The sequence below is a fragment of the Ornithodoros turicata genome, chromosome 5 (genome assembly GCF_037126465.1).
Source record: "Ornithodoros turicata isolate Travis chromosome 5, ASM3712646v1, whole genome shotgun sequence".
Taxonomy (NCBI): domain Eukaryota; kingdom Metazoa; phylum Arthropoda; class Arachnida; order Ixodida; family Argasidae; genus Ornithodoros; species Ornithodoros turicata.
The window spans coordinates 67,834,824-67,856,809 of record NC_088205.1 but is presented as its reverse complement, the minus strand read 5'-3'; the positions used below and the strand labels follow the sequence as shown (position 1 = coordinate 67,856,809).

Below are 21,986 nucleotides of genomic sequence, written 5' to 3'. Positions count from 1 at the left end.
TTGCAAACTTCCTTTATCGTATGTTTACGTAGAATGTTTTCCAACCAATTAAAGCTCCTTAATCACTATAATTACGTCCAACGTTTAGCGGGACCCACAGATGTCCGGGAAAGTTGATTTCGAATTTCGAGGCAAGCAGGACGTGACGGAAATTTAGATTCATATATTATCGCGTAGACACAGGCATACTGGTTGAGGAACTGCATATAGCGAAACTCTACAGTTGTGTTCGCGTGCTGTCTCTGCGTTTTTTTCCACACTCAGGCTTCCTCGCTATGAAGATATATAGCTACTTACTTTTATGGATCCTCCTGTCACAGGATTCTGTACCGTATCAGTAGCTGCCACCATGTCGAGGCCCATACTGATGAGTCTGTCTGCATGGTCATCCACGTGCTCTGGGACGCCGGCGACAACCACATACGCATCGCCGATGGTTTCCACCTGTTGCATGGAACCGAAAATTAGTAACTGTTTGTCACAAAAATTACTTATTGGTATTATCAGCATCCTCTTTTTCCGCAACGTCCAATAGAAATTTCTGAAACGGAATTTTTCTCAATAGAAAGTGCAGTGTAAAAGTACTCAAAGTAAGCTAGGCACTATTCCCTAACGCCGCGCGTTATAAAATAACACGCCAAGAAAAAAGAATAAAAAAGAAAACGAGACATTCGTTTGGTTGTTATTGTCGCACATCTGGTACATAGGGGAACGTGAGGCACAGTGAGACGAAAAAGTTAATCGATGTTTTGTATTTTTGTACAGGAAAGAAAACTTTGCATTTCTAACTCCACTGGCTAGAACAAATCTTGTTGTATACTGGTCATACAAAATAAACCTTACTTTTGAAGAGATACTCCGACAAATTGCGAAAATATGGACAGCTAACTCTGGTATCTGTGCCCCCAGGCTCGGGCAGAGTGTTACAACCAGTGGGAGAGTATGATACCAAGAGCGTGCAACAAATTAATTGATGCAAAGTCAAGTTCTAACGTGTATCAGGGCTCGAGGCGTCTGCTGGCGGGAGCGCACCGTGGTGTATAGGCAAGACGCCAACAACATCGCTCCCATTTAGCAGCGCCACATCAGGAGCGTCGGGATCGACAAACAAATTCGGTCTTTTCTTGCTCTGCCTCAGCAAAGGAAACTTCGTGTTCCCCCGCGGAATTCTCTCCTGTCAGAAATCCGACTTTATGTAGAAGCCGTACTATTCGCCAGCTTGGAATAATAACGGTACCGTTACACGCAAGGCTTGTCTGCGCAGTGTGGTGACATGTTGCACGTGTCGTAGGGTAGGACTGCGGATAATTTGGACCACCTGGGGTTCTTTTGACGTGCGCCGGAAATCTCCGACACACGGTGGTGGAAGCACCGTTTAATTTTGCGGGGCTGGAAGCACCGCAGCAATGTTTACCATCCCCACATTGCTGCCGCCCTCGGCCCTGGAGTACACTGCTTCAGTGTGCCCCCATATGCTCGTGCCAATGTGTGCCAGCTCGCATGACTGGGTGGCTAGCGTGCCTGCCATATCACGTTGAGACTGGGGGGTACCCGGGTTCGAATCCCTGGGGTTTTTCCTGGGTTTCTCTGGGTTTTTCTTCGGTTTTCTTCGGACGCTGTAAGACATGTTGGCACAGTTCCCTTGGAAGTCGGCTCAGAACGCACATTTTCCCCAGAGCGTTAGTCGTGACGTTGCCCACCTCTCTGAGGCTGACAACGGCGAGCTTTTTCAGCACTATCACCACCACCACAACACACGTGTTCCCGTAACACCGTGCCGCACCACCACGGAGCCCACCGCACAGCTATTGAGATGTGCGTATGAGCACGTGGCTGTACGCGAGCAAACAGCATGCCATCTTTTGGTTCCAATTCTGAGTGATTACGCTTTCATCTACTATACAGTCATAACGCGTAGGATTCAAGTCACTATTGTTGAATACCACAAAGAAATGCCATCAAAATATTTTTTTTTCCTCGTCGAAATACGTCCGCCAATACGATTTGCCTACCTGACAAAGGCTCCACCATTTGAACTGTGTACTGATGACGATGTCGCACTGTTTGACGGACAAAGTTACAGTTTCGCTTTTCTAAGGTTCCCCAATGAGACAGGCATCGGCAATGTGACACCCTGCCCCATGCCTCACTGTGCCTCACGTTCTCTAATACATGTGGTAGATTTAATGCTTCCTGGTTAATGTGATATTAATATCGGCCTACAGATAGAATACATGGTGTCTATAGACCTATAGGCGAGGAGTATTTGTACCTTGTAGACGCCGTGTATTCCACTGAGATGATCAAACTGCAAGTAGAGCTTGTTGAGGAGCCTGACGATGTCCATGGGGGCGCAGCTGCCACACATGTTGGTGAAGCCCACAATATCCGAAAAGAGGCAGGAAACAGTCTCGAATTTTTCTGCAGGCACAGGCAGGTTCTGACACAGCAGTTTGGCTACCTGAAAGAGGTTTCGTAACTTTGTCAGTGCAGCAGGTATGTTGTCAATATCCATACCAATAATATCAATACCCGCGTACCACGAACCGTAGAGGGGGAGCTTGAGGAGTTCAAGCTGGAGCTCGGGCTTGCGGAGCTCAAGCTCAAGTTCTGTATGAACGTTCACAAGGTCGCCGCCATTTTCCACCACGTCTCACATGCGCAGCGATAACTTTGTTTGCTGAAACTGTTACTGAGGGCGCCACTGTACTTAGCTCCAAGTTAAGACAGAGGACTAATTACAGGGTGCACAACAGAGCAATGTCAGATTTCGTTGTAAAGCAGGTCCTCTTCTTTAAATGTGTGCAGGGATTCTCCCAGAACCCCCTCACACACCACTAACTTCCAACACCCCCTTAAAGAGAAAATCCCGTGCAAGTCCCTGAATGAGTGGGTACGGTAGGGACCCAGGGGACGTCATTGCTCATAATTTGGACATTGCATTAGGATGATTTACAAGTATAACACCGTGGCGCGTGTCGTCCTGCACGGACAATTATGATCATTCATCAAAAATAATTCCCCCTAAATTAGCCCTCGTAAAGTGGGCCACTGGACGCATTTTTCCGCTTCATCATAACACCGTACCCAGGAAGAAAAAGAATCTGACAGCCTCTGGACCGACCTAAAGCCTTACATTAGGAACCGGCAGTACCGTTGGCAGCAGCGTTGGGATACATTACACTCGCTGCGAAAGATGACCAGTGTGTGTAAAACGCGTAAAATACTGCCCAAAACGAAAAATTGAAGGACAAGTTTCAGGGACGAAGGAGCCCTTAATAATGCCAGCTAATTCGCCGTTTGAAAAATGACCCAAGCAGGATAGTCGCGGTGCTTAATTTTGCACAACACGCAACCGCCTGGCTTTATTAGTCGCCGCATTTCTTTTCCCCCCTCGCAAGTCTGCGGGCAGGCCAAGTTTTTGAGTTTCAACGTCAACCAAGAAAAACAAAACGAAGCCATGACAAATATCGGCGCGCGATCAGAAAATTGATGGCAAGTTTGAACGTAATGGATGACGGCTTTAGAAAGTGCGTGTTTTAAGTTATGTCCAGACTCTCATCCAACCATACAACTCAGATGCAGGCAAAGATGAAAAAAAAAAAAAAAAGTAAATAGAAAGAGAAAAAAAAAAGATTAAGAAAGGAGCGACGGCCAGACAATTTAACGTTGTGGCCGTGACACTCTTTATTTTTTGTTCATGCGCAACGTTGGCCGGCAAATTGCTCGTTTGGCAACGTACGGGTACTAAGCTATAGCGCGCCTCGCGTGGCTCTGCTCATATTTTACGAGCAAGTGTTTCATCGCGGTCTAAACTTCTGCTCGGTGGCTTGACGTCGCGAGATAACTATGATAATGGGCGACGTCGTAGCTGTCGGCGGGCGTACGATTTATTTTGTTCGCATCGGAGTGCCTTCACAGTGCAGATCGTGTTTGATGTCCACCGCTGAGGACAACGTGCTTGAGTCTCGAGTACCATATCACGAAAATGACGGCGTAGTCAGCCAAGACGTCGTAGGAACGTCTCTATTCGGCTCTAATTGGAGACTGACTGATAGGGCCCTGCCCAGCAGCTGCGTGTGTCACATCGTCATCTACATTCTTCCCCTCAAATCTTGAGGTCGCACCGGGATGGACGTTTGCGCACTCTTCCTGGGGGGGGGGGGGGGGGGGGGGGGGGGGGGGGGCTACCATGGTGTTTGCAGCGGACCTTGTTGTTGGACGTACTGTTCTTACGAAGCCGATTAGTCTGTTTATGGAGGAAAAATGGTAGTTTGTTGCAGATTACGGATCAGATGACTCAGATAAATTCGTTGTAACCCTGGTCTTTATTTGATCGGCATGAACTCTTGTGGCATTGGCCATCGGCTGAGCGAACCTCGTCAATAACTCTGCCTTTTGGTAACGCTTCCTTCCGTCCAGTTCAGCCTGTCTTATCGGCAGTTCTGGAGGCATCTTCAAAATTTAATACTTCATTTCTGTGTCTTGCTGTCATGATTATTCTGCCTATTCCTAATCCCTTCCGCGTGCTAGTTTTGTCTAGCACCCGTCCTGTCTACTTCTCCGTCCTTGTGTTTTTTTTTAGCCCTGTTTTCGTCATGTTTCCACATAAAGGACACGCATGTACAGCGGCGTGCCGGCCTCACCTGCTTGTGCGATATAAAAAGTCAAATTGTCAACAGTGGCGTGTCGTATACTGTGGACACTACACCGTGAGTGTCCAAGAAACGAAGTTGTTTTTCCATCCGCGATACGCAAACACGTGCAACCTTTCACCTATAAAGCGACGGAGAATCGGCATGTCCTCGTAAACTCTGCATTTAGTTCCTCACTCGTAGGGCCGACTCTTAGTGACGCCACGTAAAACAGCAAGCCTCAGCCCTCAGTGCTCTGTCATGAGACTCTGAGACATTGTTAGTCACAACCTTTTTCGCATTTCTGCAGTTACACTTAGCCAAGTTTTTAAGCACACTGTTTTTTCCAGCTTGGCTATACAAAATACTAAAGCCGAGGCCGTGCGGCCGACTAACGGCGAGCTCTTTCTTTAGCACTACTGCTCTAGTCCACCCAAACTGCACACGTTGTAAGAAGTCCGAAGAGAAACGACCAAGACCACAACTTGCGAGGACCTTACACACTATACGTAGTTCTGTCATCTCATTCTGATGGAAGAGCCCGATTTCCCTTCCGCACGTGACACCTCTTCTTCTCTCTTTTTTTTTTTCTTCTCCACGCGTTGCGTGTCAGTCACCCATTAGTGGCCTTAACGGCTTCTCTTCGCCACGCTCTCTATGGCGTCCTAAGCGAGACGTTACTGCACGTCCAGTGAACGCTGCCGATCATACGCACGTTTCACGGCACAAATGTTCAGGGCGAGACCAGGATATGACGTATTCTTCCGGTCGCTTGGGTCTCTTAACGAGCCCCGCGATACGTCGGGCACGTTCACGAAGACTGAGGACGTGACATCTCGCTCGAGGGGGGCGACGTGATATTCTTTCCGGTATTCGCGGCCCTTACTATGGCGAGGTAATGGAATCCGCCTCAGTTTCTTCTTGGTTGCTCTTTGTAGATAACTTCACGTCTCGATGAGGGCCTTATTCGCGAAAAGAATGTACAGAAAAAAAAAAAAAAAAGAAAGCAAGGGGAAAAGACGGGACGAGAAGGTACGACTGGATCGGAAGGTTCCTTTTTTGTTCTTCACGGGTTACTGCTGTTTCGAGCTGATAGATAAATTGCACGTTGCATTCAGTTTCTTTCTAGTTTTATTGGTTATTTGCCCCAGTTCAACAACATGCTTCTGTACTGTGGATTCAGTTATCGTAGTACTTCTATATAGTCACGGCTTTGCGTGTGCTTCTGTACTTACTTTCATTGCCCTCCACTTTTCCCACGTGTAGTGTAAGTTTCCTTTAAGTGTGTAGTGACTATAACCAGATGCCAGTGACTTTGCACGGTTGTGTGCGCCGTTACACGTAAACATTTGGGCGCGGATCCCGCCTATCAGCTGTTTAGCCAGCGCATTGCCATGGTCCGCAGCTATTTTATTTTCATCATATACGGTTGTCTATGGCTACCATGTCGCATTTCACATTATGGTCTGGGTATCCATTTGTTTTGGATCATCACTCTTCTCCCCTTATAAAGCATAAGCAAGCAAGGCGTGTTTACGGTGTGTAATCATGAGATAGCGGAACTAATTATAGCCCTAAATGTTACGAATAATAACATACAAGTATGCAATAATTTCGTCCCCACTGGGAAGATGCATGATGTGTTTGTATCAAAGCGAAAGGCACTTTACAAACTTGACTTCAGAATTATCACTCTAAGGAAAAAAAAAAAAAAAGGAGTAATTTTACTCCTTCCGGGGACTAAATGCATTGCCACAAAAAATAGTCCCTTTCGGGAGTAAATGAATGTCACAGAGGGGGGTCTACAAGTATCCCAGGTACATAATTCATGTGCATGAATGAAAACACTTTGAACTAAACCGTCAACCGTGATATAGCCAGTGATGTAAAGCTTTGCGCTGTCACACATGTGCCGGCACAGTTCCATTAGAAGTCGGCCCAGGACGCACATTCCCCCAGAACGCGTTAGTCGCGGCGTTGCCCACATCTGTGAGGCCGACAACGGCGAGCTCTTTCAGCCGTACCACCTCTACCACCATGTGTGGCATATCATACCGTTGGTTTGAGTTGGAATAATCTCCGCATTGCTTTTTGTGTAACAGATTCTACGTGTACACTCCAAGAAAGGTTTCACTGAAAATGTACACCTAGATACCTGTATGAACTAACGCGGTTTAGTACCGCCTCGTTCATAGAACACCTATACAGGGCTTTTTTTTTTAGTTGCATAAAAAAAAAGAAAAAAAAAAAGAGGAATTGAATTAGGAAACTTTCAATTTTGTCATTAGCTTACCTGATTTGGCGGCCATTAGGAATAAGGTTGCTTGTGCAGTAAGGTGACTAATTAGCAGATATTTTAATTAACTTTTCAATTCGATGAAATGTAAGATAGCAGAATTGGAGGCATGCAGTCACTAAAAATACTGAAACTCACGCGCTCATTGTGATATTCATTGCCAAGTTTCGCTATGCAAATGAGCCGAAACCGAAAGAAAGCGCGTCTGAGCCACGAGGAGAGCAGTATTCATTAGACGTCGGAGGGTCACGTGCTTTGCAGAAGAGAAATTGATTGGGGTAGGCGCTGACCTGCCGGCCAGATAAACCGCTTGCCCAGATAAGCTCCCGTAGGCCAATGCCGGGTCTTTTCCTGTGCTTCTGATGTTCGTGGTTTCCGCTAAGGCACATTTGCATAGCAAAATTACCATTACATTACCATGCCATACCATTACCATGCCATTACCATTACATAGCCATCTCACTGCACAAGCAACCTTTTTCCTAATGGGTGCCAGGCCGGGCAAGCTGAATGTGTTCTAATGCAATTCTTCTTATTTGTTGTTATGGAAAGTTTGGAGCAGCTAAAAAATAATAATAATAATAGAAAAAAACACACCCTGTATAGTAAAGTGCTATATTTTCTTGGAAGAGTTGGCTCAGAAGCAAGCAAGCTGGTGAAGTTGATGCATAATGTAAAACCTCGAGACTAGGGAACACGAAGGGACAGACAGTTGACAGACGTGTTATGTCTGTCCCTTCGTGTTCGCTAGTCTCGGGGTTTTACGTTATGCATGCTTTCTTGTTACATGCAGTGTTATGACCACGTGACGGGTTGTTACGAGCTATGGCCACGGGACGGCCCTATAAAGTTACAGCATTTCAAGGCGTTTGGCACAATGGCCACTTTTTCCCTAACGTTTCATCTGACATTCACAGCTAACTATGGTCTAATGGGCTAGAGCGCAACAAAGTGTGTGTAGATGTGCAATAAATTTTCACAGAATAATTACTGATACGTCACCGCCAACTTATGTCACACACCAGAAGGCAAGAACACCAGCACCAGCATCGTACATAACCTCCTTGTCCTGCAGTAAACAAACGTGTAGACACGGATATCGACTTGCATGAGGCGAAGGCGGGAATGAAGTGCACAAGGGCGGAAAAAGAACGCTGTGAAGCGAGCCTCTTACTTAATTGGAGTCCCTTTTACCGCAATTAAGTGAACGCCGTTAAGCGGCTTCCCGCCCGGCAACTCATGCAAAATGCAGGTCCTCGGACGCGGCCACTGAGCCGTATACCTGTGCTCCAGGCCTAACGCGCAACAGTTACACGGTGGTGCCACCGCGTTCCTGACGAGCTCAGCAAACACACACGGTCGATGAGAACTCCGAGAACGAATGCTAAGCCGTTCTTAAGTAGCAAGTCGTTGCTGATGCTGTCTAGTTTCTAGAGACTCAGCAGAAAGATTACCGGGATCGGACCATGTGTTTCTTGAGTATAGGGTGTTTCTTTTGTTCTGCAGCAAATTTTCATAAAAATGGGAGTTGCCTTAGGACGCTTTTACTTTTGTCATTGGATTAGTCGACGGGGCTGCTACTAGGAAACCGTATTTTTTCTCGATAATGGGACTAATTAACAGAGCTATTCTAATCAACATTTTACTTATTGACTTTAGGGAACACATAATTGCGATATTAAAGCCTGATGTCCACATGATGCGCTCGAACCACTGATGAAGCACAAAAGTAATCACGTCGTCATCAGTAGACGTCGATATCTCGGTCCTCACTCCGACGTCCCTAAAATAAGTACGAGGGTGGTTCCATATGTTTCCGGCCCGAGGTAGAAAATACGCGCGAATTTGAAAATGCGAGTAAGGACGCGTGGCGCCATCTGTTGGAAAGTCGGAGCACCACATCTCAACCCTCTCCCTGGTTTTGTCGGTTGGAGAGAGGCATTTCAAACAGCCAGGGTGCACTATTCAGTTAAAATGGAAAAAATCGAGTACCGCGCTGTGATAAAATTCTTGACAAAAGAGGGACTTCCGCCTAAAGAAATTAAAGCGCGACTGGACAACGCGTACAGGGAAGCCTCTCCGTCGTAAACAACGGTAAAAGACTGGGCTAAGTAGTTTAGACTGGGGCGAGAGTCCGTTGAAGATGGTCCACGCGATGGTCATCCAGTGGAGGTGGTGACACAAGAAAGTTTGTCTCTTGTCGAGGAGGATGTGCTGAGCGACAGACGTCTGAAGGTGAAGGAAATCTCAGAAAGGCTGGGGCTTTCCAAAACAACCGTTTTTCGCATCATCGGCTACGGCCTTCACATGAAAAAGGTCAGTGCGAGATGGGTGCCACGACTTCTCCCGTCAGTTCAAAAGCAACAGCGCGTCGTCTGTGCCAAAGAGTTTTTGGAGCTCTGTCAAGAGAACGAAGAAGAAATATTGAAGTCAATTGTCACAGGGGATGAGACTATGGTGCTCTACTATGATCCCCTTTCGAAAAAGGAGTCCATGGAATGGCGCAAACCAGGAGAAGCACCCCCAAGAAAAGCCAAGGTCACACAATCCACAAAGAAGATCATGGCAACAATATTTTGGGATTGTCACGGGATCCTCCTCATCGACTTCAAAGAGAGGAACACCACAGTGAATGCGACTTATTATGCTTCACTCCTGCACCAACTGCGAGACGCCATCAAGGAAAAGAGGCGCGGCAGTTTGAGTCGAGGTGCCCGGTTGCTCCAGGACAATGCCCCTGTCCACACTGTTTCCGTTGCAAAGGCTGCACTGAATGAGTGCGGCTTCGAAGAAATCCACCACCCACCCTACAGTCCAGACTTGGCACCGAGTGACTACTTCCTGTTCTCAAACTTGAAGAGGGATCTCAGAGGACGGAGATTTCAAAACGATAGTGAGGTGCAAGAGGCAGTTTTAAATTTTGCGGACAAAACTTCGGACTATTTTTTCAAGGGTATAAGAATGCTGGTTGAAAGGTGTCAACGGTGCATCGAAGTTAAGGGTGGCTATGTCGAAAAGTGATACACTTGTTTCGTGTCTATGACTATTAAAAGTTGGTCGGGCCGGAAACTTATGGAACCACCCTCGTACATGTTTGATTTGAAGCCGTATCGTCATCACTGCACGAAACGCACCCATTATGTAAAGACATTACGAATAGTCTGCGTTCCGATTTCGGAAGTGCTTCCGAAACTGTGGGTCGTGACCCCCTCGAGGGGGGTCGCGCGGGGGGGGGGGTTCGCGACGCTATATAATCTATACATTTTATGGGTCGCAGGATAACAGAGTTCGGGAACCACTGGCCTACAGAGTCGGTGGTGAGAATTTTTATTGTTTTTGAAAGATTTTATTTGCGATCACCGCTGACTTATGGAAGTCTAGCAGGAAAGACTGGTGCACAGCGCGGTCAATAAGCCCTAGATCATTCCTTCCTATTTGACCTCCCATGCTCCATAGACCTTAATGTCTCTTTTAAAGCGATAGCTATAAAGGGTCAAGGGTCAACCACGGTGTAGAGTTGTCCGTAGCTTAATAGAGTCACGTGATCGCTGGAACTGCATAACCCCGACATGCCCTATAAACAGCGTCTGACTTTTTCGGGTTGAATGCTTTACCGGATTCGGGAGGGAAAAATCGGGTGCTATTTTTGAACCTGTAGTTCGGGGTTAAATCGGGTGCGACTGATACACCCCGGTGTTATAGAGTTCTTACGTTTTAATTTCTACCGAGCAAGCCATCCGCGGTAAAAGTGCATATATTCATCAACCATAGCTACCTCGCGACAGGCACCACATGTTGTAACTCCATACGGCTCTTGTCTTGGGCACATTAAGGTATAGCCTCCCTATCCAGCATGGAATCTGCCCTACCCAAAACCGAGAGCTTCTCAACCTTCGAGCCCACAGCCTCCGTGTCTGCCTAGGGGTCCCTCGGACAACGGAGACCTACTCTGTCCTCGCAGAAGCTAGAGAACACCCTATTCCTACGCTCCGGGACTCAACCACACTGCGCGTATACACCCGCTGTCTGACCCACCCTTCCCATCCCCTTCGTCAGATTGCAGAAAGCTGCCCTGCTTCCACCTTCAGTACTGCCATTGCACGCCTAAGGGATTATCTCCCGCCCACGACATCTACTCCCCCCTTTGCGCCAGCTATGTGGACCCTTGAGCGTCCCCTCCATTCAACCTGTAATCCCGGACCTTCCTCGAAAGCACGAACCTCCTCCAGTAGTAGCCCATCAGCTCTTTTTGGCACATATCAACTCTACCTACCCTTGCTGTCGTCAAATCTTCACAGATGCATCGGTGACGCGTGACACATCAGGGGCACCTTTTACGTCACAGATACGGACCACGAACAAGCCTACACGTTGCCCTATCCGGTGTCCTCTACTGAGGCGGCACTGCATGCCATTCTCGCAGCCCTAGAATACATTGCTGGCATGTCCAACTGAGAAGTCCTGGGTTGTCCTCACTGACAGCACGGCGCTCCCCCCCTTCTTTTGTTGTCTTCCGACCCCGCCATCATATGTGACGCGCCCAGCATGATCATCCAGGCATACAATCGGCTCTGTGCAAATGGTCCTTTCTCTGCAGTGGATTCCCGGTCATGTGGGCTTATACCGGTAACTCACGCGCAGATGCGGCTGCACGGCGTGCCGCAGAAGTTGTGACTCGTGCCCCTGTACATCTGTTCCTTACTGTTTGTGCCTGTCTATACGCGCCGGTGTGCTTCTCGCTCGTGCCCAAGCGTTCAGAGTTGAGGCTGCCTCATACAACAGTCACCTTCAATCAATCGACCCCCCAGTGGACTTCTTTATTACGTGTCGTTGCACTCGTCACGAGGAATCGCCCCTTCACCGCCTCCGTTTAAACGTCGCCCGCACACCGCTGCATGTGTCCAAGATGGGTCAATCTAGCACTCCCCTCTGCAGTTGCTGTGGTGTGGTGGGTGATATTCCCCACTGCATCCTACACTGCCGGCAACACCTTCTGCACCGTGACGCCCTCAGTCGTCGTCTTTCCCAACTTGGCTACGGCACTATGACTCGGGGGGGGGGGGATATACATTTATTAGAACGAAAGGTACCTATGACACTGGCTACCTTACTGGGTCCCGTTCTTCAGCCGACCCAGTGGGCCATCACCACTGCGCTCCTCCGCTTTCTCCACGCTTCGAACCTTGTCAAAGCCTTGTGATTGTGTGACCGTGTGTGTGATATTTCAGTTTTATTTTTGTGTTCTTCCTTTCCCTTTTCTTCTTTTCCTTTTTCCTTCTTTTTCTTTTCATTTCCTTTTCCTTTCTTCCCCCTTTTTTGGAATAGCAAGCCGACCTCAAGCCTGCTTTTTGTGTTCCTCCTTTTCCTTTTTTCCTTTTCCTTTCCTTTTCTTCTTTAACTTTTCCTTTTCCTTTCTTCTTTTGCTTTCCTTTTCTTTTCTTTCTTTTCTTCCCCCTTTTTTTGGAATAGCAGGCCGACCTCCGTCTGGCTGACCTTTCCTTTCTTTTTTCTTCATAAACATATCCGCCCTCAAATGTGCTTCGCATACTTATTGGCGCACTCAAATAATACATACACCACACAACAACAACAACAATTATACGAGGGGTGTTCAAGTCAAACCGGGACTTTCTGTCTCCTCAGTGTACAAATGGCTCGCACTACTTCTTTTTTGTCATTTTCACACGCGACAGGCCTCTGCATTCACCACGTGGTGGTTCAAAGTTTGTGCAAAACAGAAGACACGTGTTGGACGAGATGGCCGACAACGACGTGAGCGCGCAGTTCGAACAGCGAATTGTCACGAAGTTTCTCGTGAATGAAGGCGTAAAGTCATCTGAAATTCACAGAAGACTTCAGGCTCAGTATGGCCATAATAGACTTAGTCGCAAAGCGTTTGAGTGGTGCAAACGGTTCCGAGACGGCCGTACATCCGTGCAGGACGATCCCGGCCGGGGCGGCTCAGAGGCCAGTGTCAGTTCCTGAGAACATCCAATTTGTGGAGCGCATGATACTCAAGGACCGACGGATAACATGTCTCGAACTGGCTCTAAAGACGGACCTTTCTGTGGGAACATTGAAAACTATCATTCATGAACACCTCCAGTTTCGGAAAGTTGGGTCCCGAGGAAGCTCTCCGTGGTTGACCGGCAGAGAAGACTGGAAATCTCCCAAGAGCTAAGGTACCGTTTCGACACTGAAGGACAGCCGTTCCTTAATCGGATCATCACGTGCGATGAAACGTGGGTGCACCATTTCATTCCCGAGTCTAAACGCGCATCAAAACAGTGGAAGAGTACGAGCTCGCCAGCGCTCAAGAAGTTCCGAAGCACCCCGTCTGCGGGTAAGGTCGTGGCCACGGTTTTCTGGGACAAGGCTGGCATTGTTCATGTTGATTTTCTGTCCAGTGGTACCGCCATCAATAGTGCATATTACTGCCAGGTTCTGAGCGATGTGCATAAGGCGCTGAAGCAAAAGCGGCCGGAAGTCCTCCAATCACCAAAGGAGCCCTCCTCCTACAGGACCCGCATACCGCGCATCTCACGACACGCACCTTACAGGAACTTGGCTGGCAGTTGCTGCCACATCCCCCTTACAGTCCAGACCTCGCCTCCAGCGATTTCCATCTTTTCGTACCACTGAAGGCGTTCCTTGAGTTCCTTGTTCCACTTCAGCTGCGACGACGAGGTCAAGAATGCGGTCCGATCATGGCTGCTGTGCGTCGGTAAGGATTTCTACGCTGCTGGCATCCGAACCCTCGTGAAACGCTGAGACAAGTGCATTAGTGCAGCTGGAGATTACTTTGAAAAATAAAACTAATTTCTCGCCTGTAAGTTCATTTTACTTTTGCGAAAACTGAAACGTCCCGGTTTGACTTGAGCACCCCTCGTATTTTGACGATGAAGTGCGGAGGTTTCCACTCTAGGAGTGGAACGCTACCCCACAGCTAGGGCGTCTAATATGAGTGATGGCGATGATGATTGGAGTGGCGATGGCGATCATGATCGTGATGGTGGGAATGTGCGAGGGCGCTGTCGGGTCACAATGAGCCCCTTAGTGCACGTGACACGTGGTACAACCTGATACGTGAATGGAATCATCGGGAACAATCGGGCAGAATCGGGTTTAACCCCAAAAAGTCAGACCCTACCTATAAATGGTCCACTAAGCTCCCTCTAAATGCCTTTGGCGCAATGCTCAACGATGCAGTGAATTTTCTGTTTCAACAACTGCTAACGACTAACTATTTTTCTCTACTTGGCGTCGGCCACAGTGTTGTTACAGCTACTTGCGCATTCTCAACAACAACTAACTAACTTGTTTCATTGGATTTGCTGTTGCAAACCCGCACACGTAACATTTTGGTCCAGGCTGTGCCATCACCCTTCTTCCTTGGCCCGGACGATAAATGTTCGTTGTCCCTGCATGCGCGGCTTCCTGCGCGGGAAAATGGTATCTCCTAACACCGATGAGAGATGATATGCCAACGTGGTCGTCTCGGAGCCGCAGATTATACGGTCGGTTTTACGGCTCGTCCCAATTGCGGCTGTACAGCGTATTGCAGACGTGCATGCAACTCGTAAAATTCCGTTTTCCCCTATCCTTCGATAAGCAAACTGTATGGCTAGATAGCCGTAAAAATGTTAGATGGGCTCTGGGTTGCCCGGTCCGAAACGGAAATTTGTTTTCCTATCTCGTTTTCTAACGGTACTGTCCTATCTTGGTTCTATTCGAAGCAGTATTTTTCTGCTATTGTAAGATATTTATGTGGCTTTGCAACGATGTCAGCTACTTCAACTGCTCTGCTTGGCATGAGTAATGGTTTGTAGCCGCAGTCGATTTAGGTGATACGGTTCCATGCTTAATATTTTGATTTACAATGCAACCCTTCGTGCAGACTACTTTTTATGCCTTCTTTTTGTACAAACAAAAAAGGTAATCAGAAAACTGACAGGCACAACTATACCACCGGTATAGTTATGTCTGTAACTGAAGTTGTATTTGCTAGCGACTAGAATGTTAAATTTAGAATAGTCCCGTGGTTGACAGGATAAAGAAGAATGCTTCATGTTATTGATTACAGTCGTGTTCAACTTAAGGAAAATAAATCTAGTCCGTCAACTACATACGCCGTTGGAGATAAGGAGACAGAATAGCGTGCCAGGAGGGATACTGCAGCGCCATCATGCGCCATATCAGCCATCAGTCGGGGAGCGCACTTTCTGCCGCAGCGTATATATAGTGTCATGCGGCCTTCACAGCCAATACGGAAGCAGAGTGAGTACGATGGATTTGGAATCCATTATCTGGCGCAGGAGGGAGCGTGACTTCTCTGTGTTCAGCCATCCTATCTCCAGCGCAGTAATATTTTGAGAGCTGACAGACTAGATTTCTCCTCCTACAACACACATGCTGTTGCTAGGATCGATGTAGTTGCCAAAGAAAGATAGACAGATAGAGAAAAAGGACATAAGAAGCAGGGGCGAATTGAGACGGTGGGGTTTCTTTCTCGAAAACGCGTAGTAAGGGAGGGAGGTGGGAGACCTAATTTATAAACTCAGGCTTTGGGGGGGGGGGGGGATAGACCAAGCGCCTCCACTTCCCCTCGGATCCGCCAGTGATACGAACGGGCCTGACTTCCACGTTGATTTACTCAAACAAGAAACGCCAGCAGCGCTACTGAATCATCAAGGCTGACACGGACACCTGGTTTCATTTCACCCAGAGAGAAGCACCAAACACGCATATTTTCTTTGCCACCTCCGTCTTCTCATCCTGTACCTTCCTATTCCCGTTTCTATCCACTTTCACGATGCCATGGAGACCACCAGCGCCGGAAATTAAGGCTCTCCGCACATATTTATTCCACAAACCCTATCCACAAGATCCCCACCACGCGTGCCGACCCGGCAGATGTGCTTTCGATGTCGCATTCTCAGCCACCCTCTACTTCAAAAGGGAGCATCTCAACACTGATCTGTTTACACATGCCTCGCGCACCAAAACAGCGAGCCTTATTTTGATGGAATGCTCCTAGCATACTATCTAGAGTAACCGTAGGTGATCCATTTGGGGTGTGCTAAGCCTTTTATGTGCTTGGAAAGTTCGGTCACCTCCAAGCCCGTTATATTGAGCGCAGGATGGGGGACCAGGCTTGAGAGATTCAATATCCTAGTATTCTCGCCTTCTTTTTGTTTTCTTTCTATATTTTTCTTTCTCCCTTGTTGTTGTAAAATGTAAGTTTATGCGCGTGCACGTTTTTCTTCGAAAAGTTTTCGGGTGGCAGAGTCGCGTACTTGGGGAAGCAGTTTGTTTTGTCGGCCTCGTTTCAAGTTGTGTTTAGAAGGAGAGGCTTGAAATGAGGTTCGCCTTGGGAGTTTATGTGCGTGAATGTGACTTAGGAAACGTAGTATGTACGAAGAGACGTTGTGCAGTGTATAGTGGCGGCTGTCGCAATTTCGTTTATCGTCGTTTGGCACCGAATGGACCATTTTCCTCAGGATGCACAGCGCATGCATGCGCGGGTCTCGTTCTGGCAGAAAACTGGCGAAACCATTACTACGCTACAGGCTGAATCAATTATAACTTAATGCCGGTACGGGACTGCGCTGTGTGGGGTTTGTCCCTGGGTTTTCATAATAGACAGTTGAAAGGCAAATGTCGGTACAGTTTCCTGTGAAGTCTGCCCTTGACGCATGATTGCCACTGAACAGCAATACGCCATATCAGACAGGCAAACAATTCGGCAATAATGCCATCATCATCATCACCACCACCATCTACAATTCTGATATGCGGAAAGATGACAATGATGAACAGGGTGATGAACGTGATGATGTGCATCTAATGTATCGTGTTCTACCGCCGACTGACCGCCGAGCAGTTGCCAAGAAGTGGGAGCCACTGTACCACTACGCCACTAGCCAGTTACTACGCTTTCTACACGCAACTATTTCTCACCGACAGACAAATCCCCTTGATCACATTGTATTACACAATATGGTACAATGTGATGATAAATAAAGCCAAAAATAAAGTTGTTGTTGTTGTGGCATTGATACCCTGAATTTAGAATGTGTCTTCCGTTCGAAACCTCATGTCAACGATTTTTCAGCCGGAAACGCTTGCATTTGACAAGGCCTGGCATACCGCGCCATAGGAGTGCTAGAGGACACTGAACGCATACTGCTCAGCTGCGAGCAATTCACTGCAAGTCGAGAAGCTCTCCGGGATGCCTTGGTCAGACATGACAACAACTCCCTTGACCTCAAGAAGGTACTCGGTGACTGGCCAGCAGCCCATAGACATATTTCACACTCTGTGATCTCCTTCCTGAGGGCTGTTGTGGAACAAACATCCTTTTAGACTCCTTGATAGCCAGACCTCGCAACCATAAGCGTACATGAGTAGCCAGCCCAATGTAGAGTTTGGCCAACATCTCCATATTTTTCTTTTTTTAGCCAAACAACCGTGCCACAGAAATGACTTTCGAAAGGTTGCACTTTAGGGAACCAGGATCACTTCAGGGTTATCGTATGTAGGAAACATTTAGCTATGCACATGCAGAGGAACGTGCTCGACTGACACAAATCCCATCGTCGACGTCCAATCACTGCACTTGCCTCTTTGGCACGGATGCTGGAATGGGACGTCAAGTAATACCGTATTTACGTGCTTTTTGAACGCGTCCCGTGCAGCGTGCACAGTGTCTGAACACGCGTGCACAGAACGCACCCCCAACATGAGTGCACAAATTTTGGTAACTTTTGTAACCCGGGATACAGTTCCCCGGCTTTAGAGTGGCACGGCCATACTCGTATCGCGATACGTGAGGCAACGTAGCGAGCGCCCGCGCGACAGGAGGAATGAAGCAGAAAATGAGGAGCCGTAGAGGGGGGGGGGGGGGGGGGGCATTCCGTGATGTGTTCCCTCGTCGGTATTTTCTTTGTATGCTTAGCCTCTCCGAAAACAACCCCTGTCGTTTTGTCCTAGCGGTAGCGGCCTGCCACTGTATCTCCCGGTTGTCTCGTCTTCGTAGTTGACATAATCGATTCTCGGGCACTGTTTCCTCCTGTTTAGAGAAATACTCGCGCGAAATAAGCAGGCTGACCGCACCGCAGCAGCGGCTCTCTATTCAAGCCGACTCTAGTAGACGGACGAGTGTGGCAACTGCTGGCAGGTGACCGTCATTCCACTCTTCGACGCTTCGTGGAACCCGCGCCCTTGCACCAATGGGCAACTCGCGTTCCTTCCGCATCCATGCTTGCGATAGTTGATCCGTCCGACCATAGAGGAGGCTATGATCCAACGCTTGCTGCTCTCCGGATGCCACAAAACATCTCTCGTCAGCAAACTTGATTCACACTGCTGCGTTTACGGTTGCGCTTACGTGCGCTGACAGCGAACCATCGCAACGGAACATCCTTCCGGATGGAGCGAAGGTACACGTAAGATCTAGGTAACCGAGGTAACACGTAGGTAACCGAGAAGGTTACCTACGGGGGGGGGGGCGCTAACGGTGTACGCAGCCGTAAACGCAGTAATGCGAATCAACCTTTACTGCTTGGTTACGTTACCGTATCCGATAAGTAGATTCACCAAGCTGCAATCCAGAGCATCCTTCACCAATGCTTGCGCTACAAACATTTCAGGACTACACTTACGGTGTCTCTTAATCATCTAGATTCTCGCCCTCTAACTACGACGAAGTTGCTTGGTCCCTGGGCAAATCGAGCTCACCAACGCCTTTGCGCTAAGAGAACTGTTCACCCTCCCTGTACAATGTACAGTACTTCACTCCTCGCTGTGAGGTTTATCTTCACCATTTCCACCAAATTGCCTCGAGTGATGGGAAAAAGTACTGACCGTTGCAATGAAACAACCACATCATCATCATCATCATCATCATCACCACCGCTATCATCATCATCATGACAATCATCAAACTAAAATAAAGCGTTGTCGGCGTTAGGGAAAAAAAATGCCCTTAACTCTTGTTACTATCAGCATAGTTTTGTTTTCTATTCTTTGACTTCAAACACATGCATTGTGTACGAATATTGCATTCATGAGCCACGTGGTGTGCCCCACCGTATAAACAACAAGCCGCTCAGTCTTGCAGCAATCTTGGGTCCTTGTTCTAACCATGTGCACTCATTCTATCTGTTCTTCACGTCTACTAGCCTGCTTGAACTCCTGTGACCTCAGAGCTTTTGCCATGAATGCGGAGATGTGATCTTCACAGCACTACATCTCCGGTGGCCGACCGGATGAACTACTATCCCCATCAGTTACGACGCACCGACGAGTGTGTGATATCTCATTTGCGTGTGTCATGTCTGTGCGTGCGAGCGTGTATGCCCCATCTTTTCATCGTCATCCCACTCATATGTTAACCCACATGCACTGAGGTATGGTACCGCAATTGTTGCGGCGGATCACCTCATCACATCGTCATTCATGTAGTAGTAGTTGTTTTTGTACTCCACTGCTTAGGGTAAGAGCTTCATTCATTGAACGCACGTATTAGGCATACAGCAGGCTTACCTTCGAAGGAAGAATCGAATGGAGCAAGTCCTCCGTAATTTTCTTATCTTCATCCAGCTTCGATTGCAGCATCTTTAGACGATTGGTCGCTTCATCTAGCTTCTCCACCAATTCCCTTTCCCCTCTGTGGTGATGGGATCGCAGGAAAAGTTCCCTCGCCGGGTCGTGGATTGCGAGATCGCTGAAGTAAAGTCCGATCCTCTGCATGTCGTCAATATCCTTGACTCTCGGGGAGCACAGGAACAAAATGCAGTTGGTCTCGTCCACGGGAACCATTTGTCCCTTGAGTCGCAGGAGAGGAAGTCCAAGTTCCAGGTCCTGGACGCCGTTCGGGTGAGGTCCTTGTTCGGGCTGCAAGACGTTCTCTCTGGTTTGTATGACGAACACCTGCGAAAAGTACGGAATTGAAATTGAATTAAAGTAGAGACCTTTGTTCGCAGGAAATAGTTTATGCTTGTCATTACGCTCCAAAGTACTTGGCCCATGGAGCTCCCCTGCGCATCAGTGTCGGGCTCTTCGCTCCCTTTTTGCTTTCATGCAGGCCACTGGACTCCTCGAAGAGCTCTAAACAGAACTCCGACCTGCCGTCGCTTCGTTCTCACCATAATTCATCCTCTCATATTAACCACTGTGAAATCGGGTAGTGTCCTGTGGCTACCACGGGGAAACATCCCATGTCATCATCACTTCATTTATTGTTGTTGTCATTACGCGCCACGCGAGAGCAGGTCAACTGTCAGCGAAGCTCCGCAAGCGCGACTTCGTTCGTTGGACCTTCTCCCTAATGAGGGATACCGCGGGCCAAAGTGGGACGCATCAGGCCTTTCCTGTGAAGGGATTCCCGAAGCGCACCCTACGAGCATCACCTTATTGCTGCCCTGTGATTGGACAGAACCCTTGCCCAACGTCCCCTCTAACCCTTTGCACTCCCTTTGGACTCACGCACCCTCTTCGCATCTCCACCCTTCATTCTCCATCTTCTTTTTTTGTGCGTGTGCTATAGTCGTGACGATGCTCACTTCTGCGTGGCCAACAACGGCGAACCGGCTAAGACATTACCCTTCCCCCCTCTCGCACTTTGCCTCCTCTCATGTGCAGTGACACACAGTCACGGTGTATGGGCGTTCCTGGTATAAGCTTTCTGGATGCAGACACTCGTAGTTGTGCGACGCTACAACATGTTTCTTTTCCAGTTCGTTATACAAAGAAACGGTTCGTTTTATTTAGGCGAAGCAGAACACACGTAGTGCAACACTGGCTCTGTTTCCTGCCTTATTTGCGATGCGGGAACACATACGTCGCATTTCCTATTGAACTGTCAACGATACACCGCTTCTCGTGTCTCTGTCAGACGGCGCATGGCTAATCTGGGATGCTTTCTTCTTCTTTTTTGGCGACATTACTCGGCCCTATACGGCGGACCCCCCACAGAGGCATGGGACAAAAGCAGTCGACACGCATCGATACGCTCGTGTCGCATTTATGTGAACGCAGCTACATAACTTATGAATATAGCCTCTGAATAAGTGAACAGCATGAGTGACGAATTAGTCTGGATCAGTGACGAATCACTAGCGTCTTTTTCTTGCTTTCTTCTCATCTTTATCCCCTCTTTCAATTTCTTTCATTTCCTGATATTCTTTTTTCGATGGAAAGCAAGTCGACCTTGCGTTCGACTGACCTGTCCGCTTTTTTTGGTGGGTAAACATGCATCTCCGTCCACCACTGTTTCATAAAGTTTTAGCAAGGTAGACGTTGGGGACACTCTCGTGCGTGTAATGGTTTCAGCGCCGCCCAAACTAGAACAATGAAAGACGACCAGTATTTGTGAGTTGAATACCCTGTGCAGGTTCGATTATGTTGAGAGTAAAAACGCCTCAGGTTAGGTGTTTCATTTTCTTCGGCAGTCTGCGCCTTTATGCTTTACTTATCCGTCATGGCATACGAAAGCAAGCGGAACAAAGAAGGGCAGGAAAAAAAAAGAAAATGCTGTAGGCAAATTTCTAGGTTCATTAACGGTTAGTTAATGAAGCGGCCACGTAAAGTCATTCATGCAGCAAGAGTGAGAAAGGTAGAAAATTTAATAAACGTACATACAGCGACAGTACTGTATTATATGTGCTTTATAAAATGCAGAGACAGTTATCTATAATGAAAGAACTGCACATTTTATCCGGATCAGTCATGAGTATCGTGCATATTTTTAGTTTCATTTCAATTTAATTTATTTCATTTCTGTGCTTAGAGAAATGTCGTTTCTAGGTTGAAAACGCAGTGGTGGTCCCGACTAATACAAACATTGCAGTAACCATTGATGGCCCTTTCTTGCCTAATAAGACCAAAAATATGCCTTTTGATCAATTCTATTTATTTATTTAGGTATTTATTTCGTACACTGTAACCCTTTCGTGTCATTACGGGAGTAAAAAAAAAAAAAAAAGAGAATGCCTGACAAGTAGCACCGAGCACATAATTAGTACATAACATCAATCGCATCTCATTTTTGCAGT

At 47.7% G+C, this 21,986-nt stretch overlaps 1 protein-coding gene across 2 annotated transcripts in view; it reads right to left on the bottom strand.

Annotated features, from left to right (window-relative positions):
• Nucleotides 1–21,986, bottom strand: part of LOC135394628 (guanylate cyclase soluble subunit beta-1-like) — a 193,102-nt gene that overhangs the window by 17,111 nt on the left and 154,005 nt on the right. For both annotated transcript variants that reach the window (XM_064625460.1, XM_064625461.1), the window contains 3 exons: nt 19,477–19,863; nt 2,273–2,461; nt 298–444 (listed from right to left, as the gene is read on the bottom strand). In XM_064625460.1, coding sequence (XP_064481530.1) covers nt 298–444; nt 2,273–2,461; nt 19,477–19,863 — 723 coding nt within the window. The remainder of the gene's footprint in view (nt 1–297; nt 445–2,272; nt 2,462–19,476; nt 19,864–21,986) is intronic.